This window comes from Manacus candei, unplaced genomic scaffold (assembly GCF_025592945.1).
Source record: "Manacus candei isolate 608988 ecotype Guabito, Panama unplaced genomic scaffold, ASM2559294v1 h1tg000124l, whole genome shotgun sequence".
NCBI lineage: Eukaryota > Metazoa > Chordata > Aves > Passeriformes > Pipridae > Manacus > Manacus candei.
This window is the reverse complement of record NW_026138172.1, coordinates 195,022-212,631: the sequence shown is the minus strand read 5'-3', so window position 1 is coordinate 212,631 and position 17,610 is coordinate 195,022. Positions and strand designations below refer to the sequence as shown.

Sequence of the window (17,610 nt, the reverse complement as noted above, 5' to 3'; positions counted from 1 at the left end):
CAAAAGGCGCCGCGGAACCCCCACCCCTCAAGGAGCGGGTTTTTTTTTTTTGAGGTTCTACCCTTCTCTGGCTGCAGATTAAGGAGGTGCTGAAGCGGGGAGGGCGAGACGTGCATCTGGGTACGTTTCCCGTTGGGTACCGAGGGGAGCCCACAATTCCTCGCAATGAGAGGGAAATAGATTGGGACGGGCTCCCGCAGAAGGAAGTGTGGAGCGCAATTAATTTGGTTGCTAGAAGGAAGAAAGAGAGAAGCTGTCATTCGTGTGTGTGTGTGTCCCTATACGAGGGCCTCTTGGTTCCTTGTTAGCTTATTGAGAGGGAGGGGAAAAAAAAGCGTTTGATGTTACGTCTGACCAGCTGCTGTTCTCCATAATAACAAGAGAGAGAGAACTGCCTGCCCTGACGAGTTGCGTCACTTCGCTTCAACTTTAGGCTAGAAATCAAGAGAGAGGGAGAGACAACTTTCAAGTGAGGCAGGAGCGAGCTGGAAAGCCCTGTCTCCTCCCACCCACCTACCCTGTCTTCCTCCCACCCACCTACCCCTCCTCCTTTACCCCTCTCCTTTCCCCACCCCTTCCCCCCCCCCTCCAAAAAAGAAAAAAAAAAAAAAGAAAAAAAGAGAAAAAAAAAAAAAAAGAAAAAAACCTTTCCCATCAGAGAAAGAGGGAGATCTCTTTGGAAACATGGAGCTGCTGTGCTGCGAGGTGGACCCCATGAGGAGAGCTCTGCCCGACCCGAACTTGCTCTACGATGACCGCGTTTTGCACAACTTACTAACCATAGAGGAGAGGTATCTGCCCCAGTGCTCCTACTTCAAGTGCGTCCAGAAGGACATCCAGCCCTTCATGAGGAGGATGGTGGCCACTTGGATGCTGGAGGTTTGTACACCCTGGGAGCTGGGGGGAGGCAGAGCGGCCCCGTCCCCTCTCCCCCTGCAGCCCCCTCGCCCCTCCGCTCGCCGTGGGGTTCCTTCTTGTTCCTTCTCCCCCGCTTCCTGAGCTCCCCCGGTGCGGGAAGGGGCGCGGGGGCACCGGCAGCCCGCGGGGGAAGTCGCCCCTTCCGGGGGGCTCCGTGGAGCGGGTGCAGGAGAGGGGAGGAAGCGCGGCGTGCCGGGGATGGGGGTGGTGGTGGTAGTGGGTGAGTTGGAAAAGTCATTTGCAGTTAAAAAGCAAAGCCGCCTCCGGGAGCGCCTGAGTTCGAGGCATTCCTGGGAAAAGCGAGTTGCGCCCGGGGCAGGGCGAGGGTCGGGGGGTCCCCCCGCGTTTTGCCCGGCGAGGGTTCCATGCCCACGTATGCACTGGGTAGGACGTGCCTGTTCCTCGCCATGTTGCGCTGCATGCGGGCTCTGCTCGCCGGCGCCGAGCCCGGCTTCCCCCCTTTTCCTTTTCCAGGGGGTCGGGAATGCCTCCCCGGCCCCGCGGAGCGGGACCCCCGGGCAGTCGGGGTCCCGTCGGGCGGGCGCCGAGCCCCCCGTTCGCCCCGATGCCCCGGGCGGTGCTGCCGCGGGCCCAGAGCCCCGCAGCCCCGCCGCCCATCCTTTGCCCCTTCGCATCTCCTTCGGGGGGCACCTTTCCCTGTCCAGACCCCCCGGGTCGTAAAGACCAGACTCCCCGCTTGGTTTTCGTGTGAGATTTGTAGTTTTTCTCCGCGGCGCCGATTTTTGGTGAATTTTTGAAAGAATTTCGCCCCTCGCTCCCTGTGCTAAAAGGATCCAGGCGGCTCGGGCTTTCCCCACCCCACCTCGCCTTCGCTGCGTCTCTCCCGTCCTTTCCCCCCCACCGCGGGATCGGGGGCGCAGGGCTGGCGGACACCCCGCGGGGAAATTTTTGCAATTGTCGGAAACGATAGGGGAACGTTCCGGGATGCCGCCGGCCCCAAAAGCGGGACCCCTGGGGATGTTTTGATATTTTTTATCGATTTTTTGAAAATATGACGAAATAAAAAAAGGAAAAAATTGGGTCGCAAAAAAAAAAAAAAAAAAAAAAAAGTCGGAGGCTGCTCGCTTGCTGCTGGATGGGGCTTTTCGGCTCTCCCACACAGTGTCTTGAATTCATTTCTTACTGAATGAACTAAAGGAATGTGAAAGCCGATTGACAGCCTTCCCAGCGTCTCCGGAGATCTCCCCCTCCCCCAAAATTTAGCTCCCCGGGAAACAAAAATAGCAGGAGCCAAAGCAAGGGAGGCAGTGGGTTTGTTTCGTGGGTTCATTCATTTATTTATTTTTTCCTTCTTGTCTCTTTCTCTCTTCCCGTCCCTTCTATGTGCCCCCCCTCTGACCCCATCCATCCCTCCCCACGCTCCTCGCCTGCAGGTCTGCGAAGAGCAGAAGTGCGAAGAAGAAGTTTTCCCTCTGGCCATGAATTACTTGGACAGATTCTTAGCTGTGGTGCCCACTCGGAAGTGCCATCTGCAGCTGCTGGGGGCAGTGTGCATGTTCCTGGCCTCCAAGCTGAAAGAGACAATCCCCCTCACAGCCGAGAAGCTGTGCATATACACGGACAATTCCATCAAACCCCAAGAGCTGCTGGTAAGCAGCCCCCTTATCCCCTCCTCTTTGGCAGTGCCAGCATCGCTTCCCTGCCCTTCGCTGGCACCCATCACTTTGCCACCCATCTCCTCTTTTTTTAAAAAAAAAAACCCACACTTTCCCCAGGTTTCTGAACGGCCAGAAAGCACTACAACACTCGGGGGGGTCAACCAGAGTGGCAGGGGGACACACACGTGGGGACATTGCCTGGCCCGTGCCATGCGGCGCTCAGACCTCCTTCCCGCCTCATGCGGGAAACCCTGGGGTTGCCAGGGTTGCCGTGGGGTGCTGTGGTCGCCGGGAGGATGTGTCGGTGTCCCGCTGTCCGTGTGTCCCGGGGTGTTCCGGGGCTGTCCCTCTGTCCTGTCCCGGGCTGTCCCTCTGTCCTGTCCCGGGCTGTCCCCCTGTCCTGTCCCGGGCTGTCCCTCTGTCCTGTCCCAGGGGTGTCCCCCTGTCCTGTCCCGGGCTGTCCCTCTGTCCTGTCCCGGGCTGTCCCTCTGTCCTGTCCCGGGCTGTCCCCCTGTCCTGTCCCGGGCTGTCCCTCTGTCCTGTCCCGGGCTGTCCCTCTGTCCTGTCCCGGGCTGTCCCCCTGTCCTGTCCCGGGCTGTCCCTCTGTCCTGTCCCGCGGGGACACCTCGCCGGCCGCACGTGCGCGGGGCGGGCGGCGCGGCGGCGCCACCTGGCGGCAGCAACGCGGCCGTGCCGGGAGCGGGCGGGGGCGGCTCCCTGAGGAATTTCGGGGGGATCCGCCTTGGAGGGGACGTGGGAAGGGGTGGCTCCGGTGCCCCTCGCGGCGGGTGTTGCCTGCGGGCTGTCGCCGAGGCCGGTGATATGTGTGTGTGTGTGTGTAAATGTCATCTTCAGAGAGGGCGGACCGGCCTCTGCCCGGCGGTGCCCGGCAATGGGAGAGGAGGCCACGGGCAGGAACTGATGCCTGGGAAGTTACAGCTGGACATGAGGAAGAACTTCTTTGCTGTCCAGTGACCAAGCACTGGAACAGATTGCCCAGAGAGGGTGTAGAATCTCCCTCACTGGGGATATTCCAGAACCCTCTGGATGCAATCCTGTGCCATGTGCTCTGGGATGGCCCTGCTGGAGCAGGGAGGTGGGACCAGATGCCCCACTGTGGTCCCTCCCAACTTGACCCATCCTGTGTCTGTTAAACCATCCTGTGCCTGCTAATTCTCCATGGAGGGCTCAGCCCAGACACAGAGAAAGCAGAAACAAACTGAAAATTATTGAAGGGAATAGCTAATAATTTTTGAAGGGGATAACTAACATTTACCTGGTGGTACAGGGCGCTGGGCATGCACAAGAGCCCCTTGGTGACATGGATGCTCTGTCACAGAGATGCAAGTAGCCATCCATCTGAATCCCAGGAGAATTTCTCCTATGAATCACTGAGAATTTAAAGAGATTCACATGGCCATCTGAATCCCAGGAAGAATTTCTCCTCTGAATCACTGGGAATTCCCCCTGGGGAGGGGCTGGAAGCTCATGCTTCCTCAGAGTAAAGAGGCTTGCCCTGCCAAGGCTGCAAACTCATGGACATGCGTTGTCCCCTTGGTAATATGGACTGGCAGAGGAAGTGCTGTGGTGCCCATAGGAGAAGATGCAGAATGATGTCCCTACATTTTTGTAGGATTTAGGCATCCTACACATGGATTTAGGCATGTGTTTTAATTGCTTCCCTGTAGTCAGTCCTCTAGATTTACTGTTCCACGTCACATCAGAAATATTGGGAAGAGCAGTCTTTAGTTTACGTAATGGCCATTACGTTCAAACATTTTACAGGTTTTCTTGAGAAAGGAAAAAAAATCTCCACCTGGTTTTTGTGGCCTTTTGCTTATATGTGGATGTGAGACTTTTCAGGCTGTGGAGGGCTCTGTCATAATCCCGTAGGAATGTCCGTAGGGAAGGTGAAGTGGGCATCTATTCAGGGGAACGGCTGCAGGAATGGCATCGTGGGGTCCGTGTTTATGGTTTCTCAGTAACGCTGGTTGATGTCTCCTTGGCTGCAGAATTAAAGGACTGCTTTTTCAACTTGCCAGCTCCACAAGCTCAGCTGGGGCTCCCCCACCACACCTGGCTCTGTCAGGGTCGTGCATCCTCGGGACGCAGGAGTTTAGTGAACACCAAATAGCTGGTGGATGAGACAACAAACGAGTTGGAGGCCTGAGCTTTGTTCACTCTGTGGGGCACTGAAAGGTGTTCAAAACTTAGTTTTAGTTTAGGTCTAGCCCTGCTTGAACCCTGGGGCTGGGTCTGGTGATTGGGCACCATTTCCACATGGAATCCCATTGTGGGGAATGGCCAGTAGTTACATACACGCCCAAGTTTTCCTTTGATTTTGCTGGGAGTTTTGGGTGTGCGAAGAATGTGGGAATGGATCCTGCATGATTTACTGGCAGATAATTTACACAGGCTACTTCTTGGCTGTGTTGTTTGCATTTCCTTCCTGCAAAGCCTGTCTTGAAGTAGTTTAAGCACCATCACATTTATCTGCAGGACATTTTGAATACAGTTTTGGGAGGGAATGCCGTCAAGCTAACTTCCCAGTTTTGAAAAAAAGGAATGTATATCTAGGTTATTTTTGTGCATGGCTATCCCTAGGGCTTTAAATGGCTATAAAGAAAGGACTATAGCCATTTAAAAGAAGTTACCAGGAAAGGACCACAGTGACCTTGGCAATATCTAATTGCAGGCTAAACTTTCTGGGTGGGCATTCAGCACTGGATGCAAAAAAAAAAAAAGTAAAACCTTGGCAGGAGCTGCCAGATCTCATTATTTTCAGTAGAGCTTGACATTTCTGGTGTTTAAAGAAAAAAAAGAATATAAAGTCAACAACTTCAAAGCAGTAGAGGCCTATGGAAAAAAAGGTTTGAGCAAAACCAATTTAGCAGTGATAAAGTTATAATCAGAGAAATAAGTGAAGTAGGGTTGGTTTATTTTTTCAGTTTTGCTTATGGCTTTTCTTCTCTTCCTTCTGCTGCAGGAATGGGAGCTGGTGGTGCTAGGGAAGTTGAAGTGGAACCTTGCAGCCGTCACCCCTCACGATTTCATCGAACACATCCTAAGGAAGGTGCCTCTCCCTAAAGACAAGTTGCTTTTGATCCGGAAGCATGCGCAGACCTTCATTGCCCTTTGTGCAACAGGTAGGGCTGAGGGGCTCTGGGTGCTTGCTGTGAAGTTGAAAGGGCAGATTTGTTACTGGTGGTACATCATCCCCTCCCTCCATACACGATGTGGGAGCAGCTTCTGAATCCCATGGGACTGTTGTGAATCAGGCCCCCATTTACGGTGTAAAACCAGAATTCCTGCAGTGGGGAGCTGTGGTTCAACTGCAGTCCTGCTCCTGCAGTGCTTGTGCAGTGAAGTCTGTAAGGCTGGGTTAGACCATACTGTTCTCTGCCCATTCACTGATTTTTTTGAAGATTGTTTGTAAGGACAGTTGTGGGACAACCAAAATACTGGAAGCTGTTATAGTACATTAGCCCAAAATATATTGGGCTAATGCATTGCATGAATGTGTTCTTAAATTTTTCACTAACTGGACTCTGTCCAGATAAAAGGTAAAAATGGTGTCTTAACGTGTGTGATACTACCACATCCCTGAAACATAGGGAATGACAATTCAGAACATAATGACTTTTTAAAAAAAAAAAAAAAATTGGATTCTTTTTCTAACTTGACTCCCAAGAAAGCAGTGAAACAAATGTGTTTCATGTGGAACATTACACTACCTTTGTGTCGTATGGCTGAATACGGTTTCTGAAGGTTTAAATGAGGATCATTGCTTCTGTGGAAAAGAGGCTTTTTAATTTATACCTGTGTGCAAATCAGTTTTTGTTCGGTTGGTTTTTTTGGTGGTGGGCTTTTTTTCCCCTCAGTGAATTTTAGAATTTTCATCCAAAGGGTAAGACCATTTTTTGGAAGCCAGACCTGGAACAGATAGACAGCATGCTGTATTTTCCAGAGTTATTATCAAGTAGTGTATGGCTCAGTGTTTGAATTCAGTAGTTTGACCTGTCTAGTCCTTTGTGATAGTAACTGTTCTGCTTGTGTGTTTGCACAGAGGAAAGGAAGACTGGGTGCAGCTTTTGGGTTTGAATGTCTGCTGCTGTTTCTTGGTATTTAATAGGTAGTGACTGCTTTTAAAATGTAGGCCAGTTTTTCCTACCCCTGTCGGTCAGTTTTAGAGAACTGTATATAGGCTGTCTTAGGGTAATTGATTTTCTGGTTACCATGATGCTCAAGCTTTCCCTCCTTTTCCCTCTGCTCCATGATCCCTTTTCACACAAAAGCCCACAGGGCTCGATAGAAATATTGCTCAAATTCTCCAGGATCACTCTTGGTAATTTATCAGCCATTTCAGACTAATCAGCTTTATACTTTAGCATTAATATGTTCAATCAGCTTTGCCTTCTTTCTTTGCCTCCTCCCCTTACTCATAATTCATTCACACTGCCTTTCCCATGGGTATTTCTCTGGATCCTCACAACACCATCAGCCATCAACCTCCAACACATCTGCGTGTGGTCTTCCAAACCAGACCAGTCTTCCCTCTCCTTTGTTGCTTTCACTTCCTACAATAGTGTTTTGGTTTGTATTTTTTTATCCAAGAGGACATTTTCTTGAGTGCCCTAGAATTTCATTATGCTTTAACTTTTCAAATGCTGGTCTATAATCCTTTGCCCATGAGGTTTTCCATAAAACCAAACCATTGCGAGACTGGGGGCTGTGAAAGAGTCTCCAAAGTCTATGTTTTCTTTCCACTCTATGAATTCTCTGATAGTTAGCTCCATGCTTTAGTAGTCCTTTCACTGAGATCCAAATTTTCCATCCCTTAAGCCTAGTCATGCAGTTATCTCATGTGTTTCCCCCATGTGATCTGCCTCTCATGTTATATGTCTCCAATGCACGAACTGAAGTCCTTTATGTAGAGTTTAAAGAGGCAGCAAATCGAGATTACAAATGAAAGATATAATTCTGTGTACAGAGCTTCCCAAAAGTCAGGGCACTGTGGTGCTGGCTGTAGGTTTTCTTTTCTTCTCATCCCATTTTCCACAGACCACTGTGTTGGCATTTGGTTTTGAGGAGGATCCCCAACCCTTTGCCATTTTGAAAGGAGAGGTCTTACCCAAGCCCTCACTCCCACATTCTCAGTTTACCAGCGAACTCCTACCCCCATTTCCATTGTAGAAATGTTGTAACTAATGTATTTCCCTTTCACTGCCACTCTTTGAAGAAAAGCCCTTTCTCATCAGACTTCCTTCCAGATCCAGTTGTCATTTCCTTTTCTTGTCCTGTTTGTTGCAGAGCTCTCACCAGCTGTTCTGTTTGTTCTTTCTCTTTCTCCCTCAAAGCTGCTGCTCTCCACCAGCTTGGGTTAAGCCTGGTTTTTCATTTCCCCATTTGGGTTCTGTCAGCAGTATGACCTCCTTTGACGTGTGGCTGGCTCTTCCCTTGCTCCCTCCATGTGTGGTTGACTCTTTACTGTTCCCAGACCTGACCTTGCTGCCTGGCTCACAGCTCTGGTCTGGAGCACAGCAGTGAATCCTGATTCATCTCAGCACAGCTTTCTCTGCTGTCAAGTACTTTTTCTTTAGTGTATCGCGCAAAATCTGGCATATTTTGAACTTTATTCCTCTAGCCTGAGTTCTTCTTCACTGCCTGCTCCATTTTAATCTCCCAGCAAAAACATTATACCCGAAATTCCCGTGTGTTCCTTGCCTGTACAGAGCTGGCTGTGATCTCAGTCCTGCAACACTTTGTGTCAGCAAACAGAGAGGGAAGCAACCATGCACAGTTACTGGGTGTTCTGCTGGATGTGTAGGATCGCTTTGATACTCATCTCTATTCTCCTTTCCCTGTGAACCTCCCTCAAAAGGAGATGATAACTCAGTTCTTCTGTGTATTCCTTTCAGTCATGTTTGATCATTTTGGCATTCTTTCCCTTTCTCTGCCTTTATTTTGAACCCAGTTCCTGAAGCAAGCTGCCTGGATATAAACCCACAGCCTCTCCCCAGTCCTTGCAGTGATTAATGATTCACATGAGCATGACCGAAACTGGAATGTATCCCTCTTTGCCCTTGGTCCCATCTGAACACATGGCTGCTGAGCAAGACAGACGCTTGTTCCCTGAATAATAAGTTTTCTCTTTCTGCTGCCCTGCACTTGCAATGGTCTCCATGAGAAGGGGGTGTAAGCAGCATCCACCCCCAGCCCAGGTGGTGCTGCCAGTGCCATGGCTGTGCAAACAGGGAACTGTCATTGGGAGCGAGCTGATCTATTGGCTGGGAATTGCCCGTGTATAAGGACAACTTTCTTCCAGCTACCTTGCTCACTGCACAGTAAGACTGTGTAGATTGACATTATGCTCAGGCATAGCCTGGTCTGTCACCTTGTCATTCGTTTTCTCCTCCCACTGGTGGCTCCTTGTGCAAGGTATAATCTCCCTCAGGAGGCTTCTGAAATTTAAAGGCATTGAGAGGCTGCATTTGGAGCCTTTGTCCTTACAATATGGCTTGGCAAAAGTGATGCCTACTGCTTCTTTCTTACAAGGAGAGACTGCAGGAGCTGAGCCTGTTTAATTTAGACAAGAGAAGACTGGGAGAGGAGCTGATCAATCCATAGAATTTTATATATCAAAGGTGGATGCCAAGAGGATGGTGTCAGACTCTCTTCAGCAGTTGCTAGTGACAAGATGAGCAATGGCCATGAACTAAAACACAAGTTCCACCTCAGCATGAGGAAGAACTTCTTTACCCTGAGGGTGGCTTAGCACTGGAACAGCTGCCTGGGGAGGTAGTGGAGTCTTTGGAGACATTCCAACCCCACCTGGACACATTCCTGTGTCACCCGCTCCAGGTGACCCTGCCTTGACAAGGGGTTGGACTGGATGATCTCCAGAGGTCCATTCTAACCCTAACAATTCTGTGATTCTGTGATTCTTCAGGATGGGAGGATCCTGTTTAAGCCCAATGGAGATGTCCTTCTTTTGCTCACTGGGAACACGTTGCTTTTCCACTTTGCCCACACCTCCATCTGTCCGTTGCTTGCACCCTTCATTCCCCGTCTGGCTCTTTGCACAGCGCTCCACAGTTTGGAAATGTTTTTTCAGGGGTTGACTGTGTGCCTGTTCTGTGCTCCAAGCCAGGGAGTCACTCCTGGAGGAGTGGGAGAGGGCAGTGGTTACAGGGGTGTGTGTGGAACATGCCACGCTGCTGCTGGAAAGAGAACCATGCATTGTTTCCTTGATTTCAGAGTGCCCTTCATTTCTTCTTCTCTCATCCTGTTCAGAGTCACAGATGCACAGCTGCTTCCTGGTGTTCCACTGTCTTCTTGGAGGCTGCACATGCCACTGCTTTGGTGCAGTATACCCCTTTCTGTGTGAGGGCCTGGAAGGGGCTGATGTGTTTTGGGGAAGGACAGCCTGTGCATGTCAGACTTTCAAGAAGAAGAACTGCCTGTTTCTGAACACGAGCTGTAATGGAGAGACTCATCTCAGTGAGGAGCTTTGCAGGGTTTTAGTTGAGTGGAGTGCAAAACTTGGAAGGAAAAATCTCTGCAGACTTGCAGGGACAGAAGGCAACTTGTGTAAAACCCTGGACTGAGCCCTTTGCATGGTCTGTTCTCTGAATCCTACAGCGAGTGGGATGTTCTCATCATGGCTGCAGTGCAGCACCTCAGACCAGTGGCTTTCAGAGCCTGTGTCAGTGAAGGCTCTAAGAAAGAGTAGGAAAATTTCAGCTTTAAGTCAGTTTTGTACAGTGTGCCAAACCTCTGCCCACTGTCTCTGGGACATTAATCATCTGCACTTGAAAGCTGAGAAGCCTTTTCTTTAACTTCTGGGCCAAATCCTGTGTCCTTCACAGAAGTTCTGTGAAAGTCAGTGGGAGTGTTGTCTGAGCAAAGACTGCAAGATGAGGCCCACAGCCCTAGCAGTGATCTGGAGTGTAACCACACAGAATGCTTTGTAACACAAAGAGGCGTGTTTGGTCCTCAGGACTCCTGCTGGGCAAGCCTTCTGTGCATCACCTTCTCATCCAGTGTAAGCTACCAGGCTCTGTCCCTGAAAGTGTGATACGAGTTTTATCTGGGACATGTTCTTTGCAGAGGGAAAGAAAGAAGTCTGCAGAGGCTTCATTGTCTGAATTAATCTCTTTGAAAATTAAATGCATGTTGCAAAGGGGCAGTGTTTGCACAAATACTTCTTGCATGGCAGAGGGAAGAATAATCCAGATGAATTTATTGCTGTACAAAAGAAGGCTCTTGCTTGTTCCAGGGAGGGGCAGCTCCTATCAGTATATTGAGCCTTCCAGACAAATGGAGCCACAAGAATCAAGGAATTGCCATCAACAGGTAATCAGGGCCTGGGCAATGTTTCATGACCAGTCAAGTCTGGGAAGATGAGGTAGAAGGAAATGAAGCAAGAGAGCCTGTTCTGAGACAAGCTGGCATTATTTCAGAGCTGCCAGATAAGTTACCCTCTTTCCTACCAGCTGCAGGTCTGACCTTTGGGTGCTTTGAGCACTAACATCATCCTGATCCTTGGTTGGGCTTTCCTAAGGAAGGTGTAGAATAAGGGAAAATAATAACCAGTGCGAAGAGTTGTTCAGGAGTAGTATTTACAATCAGTTACTGAGCATATTGTGGTGACTGTGCATATTACATAGGCTGGAATGCTGGAAGTGCATTTGGATCAAAACAGGCAAGAATTAAATTCACTACTACCACTGTTTCCCTTATACCTTTCCTTATAAGCTTAGATGGTTAAATATAGATCCATGCTTGTCTTCATAGTACAGTCATTGGTTGGGGGAGGTTTGAGGCTGGTTGTGACCATTATCTTTAGATTGTTTTAAAAAGTCAAGTATATAAATACTTGTTCTCCTGATGGAGGTAACATACCCTTTTTTTCTGTCTTTTTTTCCCTTACCTTCCCTAAGACAGCAGTTTCCAATTCTGTAGTTGCAACTCCGAAAATAAACCTCTATCAAGCCATAGAGATGAAAACCAGCTGCTCAAAAAAACGACCAGCAGCCAGAGCAGCAACCAGGGTCTTTGTAAGAAGAGTTCCCCACCTGGCTTTGACACACCAAGAACATTTAGCCAGGATATTTGGTCACTTGTTTTTAAGGTCCTTTAGGAAAAACATGATACTGAAATGGGAATGGGATGGTGTCTTGTGTTTATTGGCTGGGAATAGAAAGTAAAGCAAGTCCTGCCTTCTAAAAAGCCAGTGTCTTCCCTTGAAGTGTTCGTGTGCTCAGATTCTTGTACACTACGCGTTGTGACAACACTCCTCGAACTTATAACAAGACTCTTTTGTACTTTCCCATGGAATGGCATAATCACAGAATCAGTTAGGTTGGAAAAGACCTCTGAGACCATCGAGTCCAACCTATAAACCTATAAATCACAGCAAAGTTAGAATCAGAGCCATGCCTTTGATGCAGGCTCTGGATGCCCAATAACCAAGATCTGAAAGAAGGATTTAGCCCACAGCCTTGCTTCAGGTGTTCAGGAAGAAGTGCTTTGGATAAAATTTCATCTGTAGTTCAGGGTTCATCATCCACAACAAGAATTTGAAGTCATTTGAAGTTTCAGTTTTACATGTTTAGGTCCTCTGTCTCCACCTTTTATTTATTTTTTTATTTTTTTTTTTTAAATCTCAGGGCAAATTTTTTACTTAGATCTGGGAGGGAGAGTTTTACCTGGGTGAAAACCGAGTGAGGATGGCAGGCCTTGGCTTGTTGCCATGGGGGAAATGGAGATAGAGGTTTGTAATTGAAAATAGCATGTAAAAAGCTTGTTTTGAATTTCTCAGTGGAATCTAAGAGACTCTGAGGGCGGTTCTGCATCCCCTCAGATACGGTACTTAATATTTATGCTTTCACTGCACCTTGACAAACACTTCACGTAGTTATTGCTTTGCTTGAATATGGAAATATGTTAATTATGGCCTTTATTCTGCTGCCTGCTCTTTTCCTCAGCCTTTTCTATTCAACCCTCTAGGTGGCCCAGCACAATGTGGCTCCTTTTCTTTCAGTGAGCTCTTTCCACACTAATAGGGTCCAGGGTGATGTGGAGAACCATGTGCACAAAATTGGTGCACCACCCCCCATTCCTTTGTGGGCATGTCAGGTTAAATTCATATCAGCAGGAGGGTCACTGCCATGATTTTCAATAGCTCAAGATGAGGTGATGACTCCAGACAATGGTGCCACACTCTCCAGTTGGAGACACTTGCCTCACCAGTTGCAGTAGTTAATTAATATGCTAAAAATAGAAGCCAGTGATACAAATCGCTGCCTGTTGTACAACAAAGACTGGGCATGTGTAGCTTTGATAGCCAAGTTTATGGTGCTTGTTATGGAGGGAAGTTAGTTTAGAGCTAGAGGCGATGTAAGACTTTCTGGATGCTGAGCTTTAGTCACTCTGGGCCTCTGGCCATTTGCTCGCTGTCTCATTTGCATTATGAATGACATTAAGGGAACTAACAAGGTTATTGGGCATAGAAATGTTCGCATGTGACCCCACGTGGAAGCAGACCTACAGCAGTGCTAGTTGGCAGGGACACTGTGCCTCTTTATTCAGCTTCCTAGGAAGACAGTTTCTGGGAGTAGATGTAAAATCAACCACGGGAACACCACTGTCGGGATAACGTGGAGGTCTTGGGGCAAGCCCTTAGGAGGTGGGGGAGTTCAGAGGGCAGGCTGGACCTGTGTCCTCTGCTGAGCCTGGTGGTGAGCACTGAGTGCAGGACATGGGAGCTTCCTGCTTGGAGTTCCCCACCAGCCACTCAGATCTGGGTGAAGCTGCTCCTTGGTGACTACGAAGGAAGGTGTGGGTCCATCCCAGCCTCTGAGTGAGTCCATTTCTGCCTGCTGCTGGCTCAAAGGAGGGGTGGCACAGGGTGGGTTTTAGTTCTCACCCACTACATCACAGCTTCAGTAGGGACTGTGAAAACACTGGCAGAGTTTGAGAGGTTTCTCATCATCTTTCTACAACTTTCCTGAAACTCGGGACGAAGAGGGGTAAATCATGGACAGTCCATTACTACCTGTATAACTAAGAGACAGTTTGGTAAAGCCCAAATATCAAACACAGCAGTTGCTTCCCAACTTAGGGCCACATTGGCCAAGTGAAGCCTTGTTCACACCAGTAATAGCACATGGGATTTGCAATCCCCAGGAAATACAGCATGTGCTAGAGGAAAACAGACTCATGTACATGTAGTCTGTTTTAATTTATCCCTTTTCTGAAGAGATGAGTGGGGTTGCTGAGGAACCACTCAGTGTAGATCAGAGCAGATTTTGGGGATGCAAGGTGTGCTCCACAGATGTTTGACCATTCTTAAGTTTTACAGGTTTTTGTTATTTGCTCTGTGGATCAGGAGGACACTGGACAGTTCACTCAGGCACATAAACACTTGCAGCCTTTATAAAAACCTCTTGTTATTGTTATCAGAGTCCTTTAAGCACTCCTGCTCTTCTTGTTGGACTTCTGTAAACTGGTGTATACTGGTTTGTATAAATCCACATGAGGTAAATGTGAAAACAGTTTTGATCACAGAATCATTAAGGTTGGAAAAGACCTCTCAGATCGTTGAGTCCAACCACTGACCCAGCACCCCCATGTTCACCACTAAATCATATCCCCAAGTGCCACATCCACACATTTTTGAAGACTTCCAGGGACTGTGACTCCACCACTTCCCTGGGGAGCCCGTTCCAATGCCTGACCATCCTGAAGGAATTTTTCCTAATATCCAAACTTCTCTTGGTGCAACCAGAGGCCATTTCCTCTTGTCCGGTCCCTTGTTCCGTGGGAGAAGAGCCCAACCCCCACTTGGCTTCAGCTTCCTTTCAGGTAGTTGTAGAGAGGAATAAGGTCTTCCCTGAGCCTCCTTTTCTTCAGGCTTAACACCCTCAACTCCTTTGACCACCCCTCACAAAACTTGTGCTCCCAAGCTTTCCCCAGATCTGTTGCCCCTCCTTGGACATGCTCCAGCCCTTCAGTGTCCTTGTAGTGAGGGGCCTAGAACTGGACACAGGATTTGAGGTGTGGCCTCACCAGTGCCCAGCACAGGGGGACAATCCCTGCCCTGGTCCTGCTGCCACACTATTGCTGATCCAAGCCAGGTGCCATTGGCCTCTTGCCCCCCTGGGCACACCTGGGCTCATGTCCAGCTGCTGTCACCAGCACCCCCAGGGCCTTTCCCGATGGGCACTTTCCAGCCCCTCTGCCCCAGCCTGGAGCTGCAGGGGGTTGTTGTGACCCAAGGGCAGGACCCAGCACTGGGTCTTGTTGAACCTCATGCTGTTGGTCTGAGCCCCAGCCTGTCCAGATCCCTCTGCAGAGCCTTCCTGCCCTCCAGCAGATCAGCATTCCCACCTGACTTGGTGTGATCCACAAACTTACTGAGCACTCAATCCCCTCGTCCAAGTCATTGGTAAAGATATCAAAGAGAAATGGCTCCAACACTGAGCCCTGAGGGGCACCATGAGTGACTGGGGGAAAGTGCAATCATGGAATTGCAATTCCCATTACCTTGCTGAGATCAGCATCCTCAGGGCTGTGTCCTGCACTGAGGAGTCAAGGCTCTCCTGTTGACTCTCTCATCAGTGGGGCCAATATAATTTCATTTCCAAGAATCAGCTTTCATGGGTACAGTGGGTTCTTACTATGATAATAGTGCATAATTATTACTTTTAGAATAATGGCAGTCTATATTCCTTGCTTCAGTCTGTGGGAATTTGTTTCTTTTGAAGTGTTTGTCAGAGTGTGATGTCTGCTGAGCTCCCCTGGTAGGAAGCCACGTGCAGTGGTGGGCTTGCTGGTGGCCACCTCCTGGCGACTTTGTGAGACAGATAAATTCGTGTCAGGGTTTCAACTCCTCCTTTTCTCTCCATACTTCTAACTTCTCCATCCTGTTCCAGTCCATCTGAATGAATGCTGTGACCCAAGTCCCAGTCTTACTGGAATACATCAATCCCAGGGACATATTCCAGCCCAGAGGAGAACATGCTGTCTCTACAGCTCTTGAGGTATCTGCCAGCTCTGAGTCTAGGAGGCCGAGGACAACTCTCCGTGTGTCTAAAACTTGAGTGGTTACTGAGGCATCAACAGGGTTACAGAATTTGTGCTGGATGCACAGAGAAGATTTGGGATCTGCAGTTGGGCAGTTTTCTGGAACAGTCTGTTTCTATAGACTGAATAGATTGCTGGTGGTTTATTTCATATTAAGTATTGCTTTGCTTTACTCTGCATTCGCCTCCAGTCTCCCCATCTGAAAACTAGTAGAGGAAGGTTTGTTAATGAGTTATTGTTGAGCCAAAGAACTTGAAAATCAAGTTTAATTTTAGGAATATGTCAGTGATGTAGAAGATCTGAAAATGGTCTTTAGTAAGGCATGCTGATAAACCAGGTCCTATGGCAGCATCCTAAACCATAAAATTGTTATATAAAGACCACAGGATTTTATGTGATTTTCTCTTCTGATTTCACAGATGGGTGAGAGGAAGTTCTGAAATGTATTTTCAACTTGTTTATTAAGAAATAGTAGTAATGACAAATGGGATCTTTTTTTTTTCCTTTGATTACGTAGCTATGGGCTTTAAGTGTTCTCACTTCCTAATTGCTAAGGTAGTAAAGATGAACTGTTAATTAAAATCTCTTTCCCGGGCAGGTCTTTAAATGCTCGAATTAATTAAGTCTTTAAAAATTGACGTGATTAAAAATCTCATTTTGGTCCTTTGTGATACCTTATTCCAGTTAGTTTTCCAGTTATACAGAGAGGTCTAATGTGACCAAGACCCAAATTTCTGACATAAATTACAGAAAGCCTCCTTCTTCTCTTTCCTTTTCTTTAAAACTAAGGAAAGACTATTAAAAATTGTCCAGGTTTACTTTATGCATCAGTGAGAATAAAAGACTGAACTGCATTTCCATTTTAATTTGCAGGTCTGTTCCCCCTCCTTTGACTGCTTGTGATGAGCAGTGTGACTAATGAGCTCCACGGGACCAAAAAGAGTGGCACTTTTCCCTTTCTTCTCCTTCCCCGGGTTTTATTCCTGGGTGTGGTTTTTTTTATGTTGCTTGCCTCTGATGTTTTGCAGCTTTTCTTGGTCTGGGCTTGGACTAATTCCCAGATCTGTTCTTGCAGATTTTAACTTTGCCATGTACCCACCATCAATGATAGCAACTGGAAGTGTGGGAGCAGCCATCTGTGGCCTTCAGCTCGATGATGGGGACAGCCTCACGGACCTCCTGGCCAAGATCACAAACACAGATGTGGTGAGTGTCCCACATTCCTTTCCTCTTTTCACTTCTCAGGGCACAGTGGAGCACCAGACCATGAAACCTGTCCTGATCCTGAAAACTCAGTGGAGCAAGGCAGAGTGATGCTTCCGAACTGACTTGCAGACATGGAACCAGCTTTTGAATCTCTAAAGCTCCGTGGACTCCAGGGATCAATTTTTATTCACCCTTACTGGTTCAGCAGCTTGGTGGGGAGAGGCTGTTCTTCCTGCCCTGGCTGGTGGTCCAGCACTAAAGCCCCCTTGGGTAGCCTGAGCGATGGGGTGAGCAGGCAGGCAGCATTCCCTGGGGGTATAAAGTAAACCAGGAGGTCTTGTGGTGGTGTTGGTCCTGTGTTTGCAGCCTTGAAAACTGCTCTTCTGGCCCTCGTTGAGCTATTATCTAAAAATAGTTGGCTTGAAGGAAGTGAATAAGTAGTCTAGTTTAACAAAAAAGGTGAGGATTTCAGTAAGTCTTTTTTTTCTTATGATCAGATTTTCGATACGATCCTAATTTTCAAGTGCAGTTCTGTGGCTTCTCATGTCTTTTGATTGGAACTGGATTTGCACAGGAAAAGGGACATTTCTAATTCTGAATGCTTAGAGTGCAAATCATAGAATCATGGAATGACCTGTGTTGGAAGGGACCTTAAATATCATCCAGTTCCAACTCCCTGCCATGGGCAGGGACACCTTCCACTAGCCCAGGTTGCTCAGAGCCCCATCCAACCTGGCCTTCAACACTTCCAGGGATGGGGCAGCCACAGCTTCTCTGG

General features: G+C 48.3%; 1 protein-coding gene across 1 annotated transcript in view; it reads left to right on the top strand.

Moving 5' to 3' along the window:
• Positions 1 to 466: 466 nt before the first annotated feature.
• CCND2 (cyclin D2) overlaps positions 467 to 17,610 on the top strand; it is a 32,994-nt gene continuing 15,850 nt past the window's right edge. Inside the window, exons 1-4 of the mRNA XM_051770754.1 lie at positions 467 to 879; positions 2,313 to 2,528; positions 5,524 to 5,683; positions 16,702 to 16,832. Coding sequence (XP_051626714.1) covers positions 685 to 879; positions 2,313 to 2,528; positions 5,524 to 5,683; positions 16,702 to 16,832 — 702 coding nt within the window. The 5' untranslated portion in view covers positions 467 to 684. The remainder of the gene's footprint in view (positions 880 to 2,312; positions 2,529 to 5,523; positions 5,684 to 16,701; positions 16,833 to 17,610) is intronic.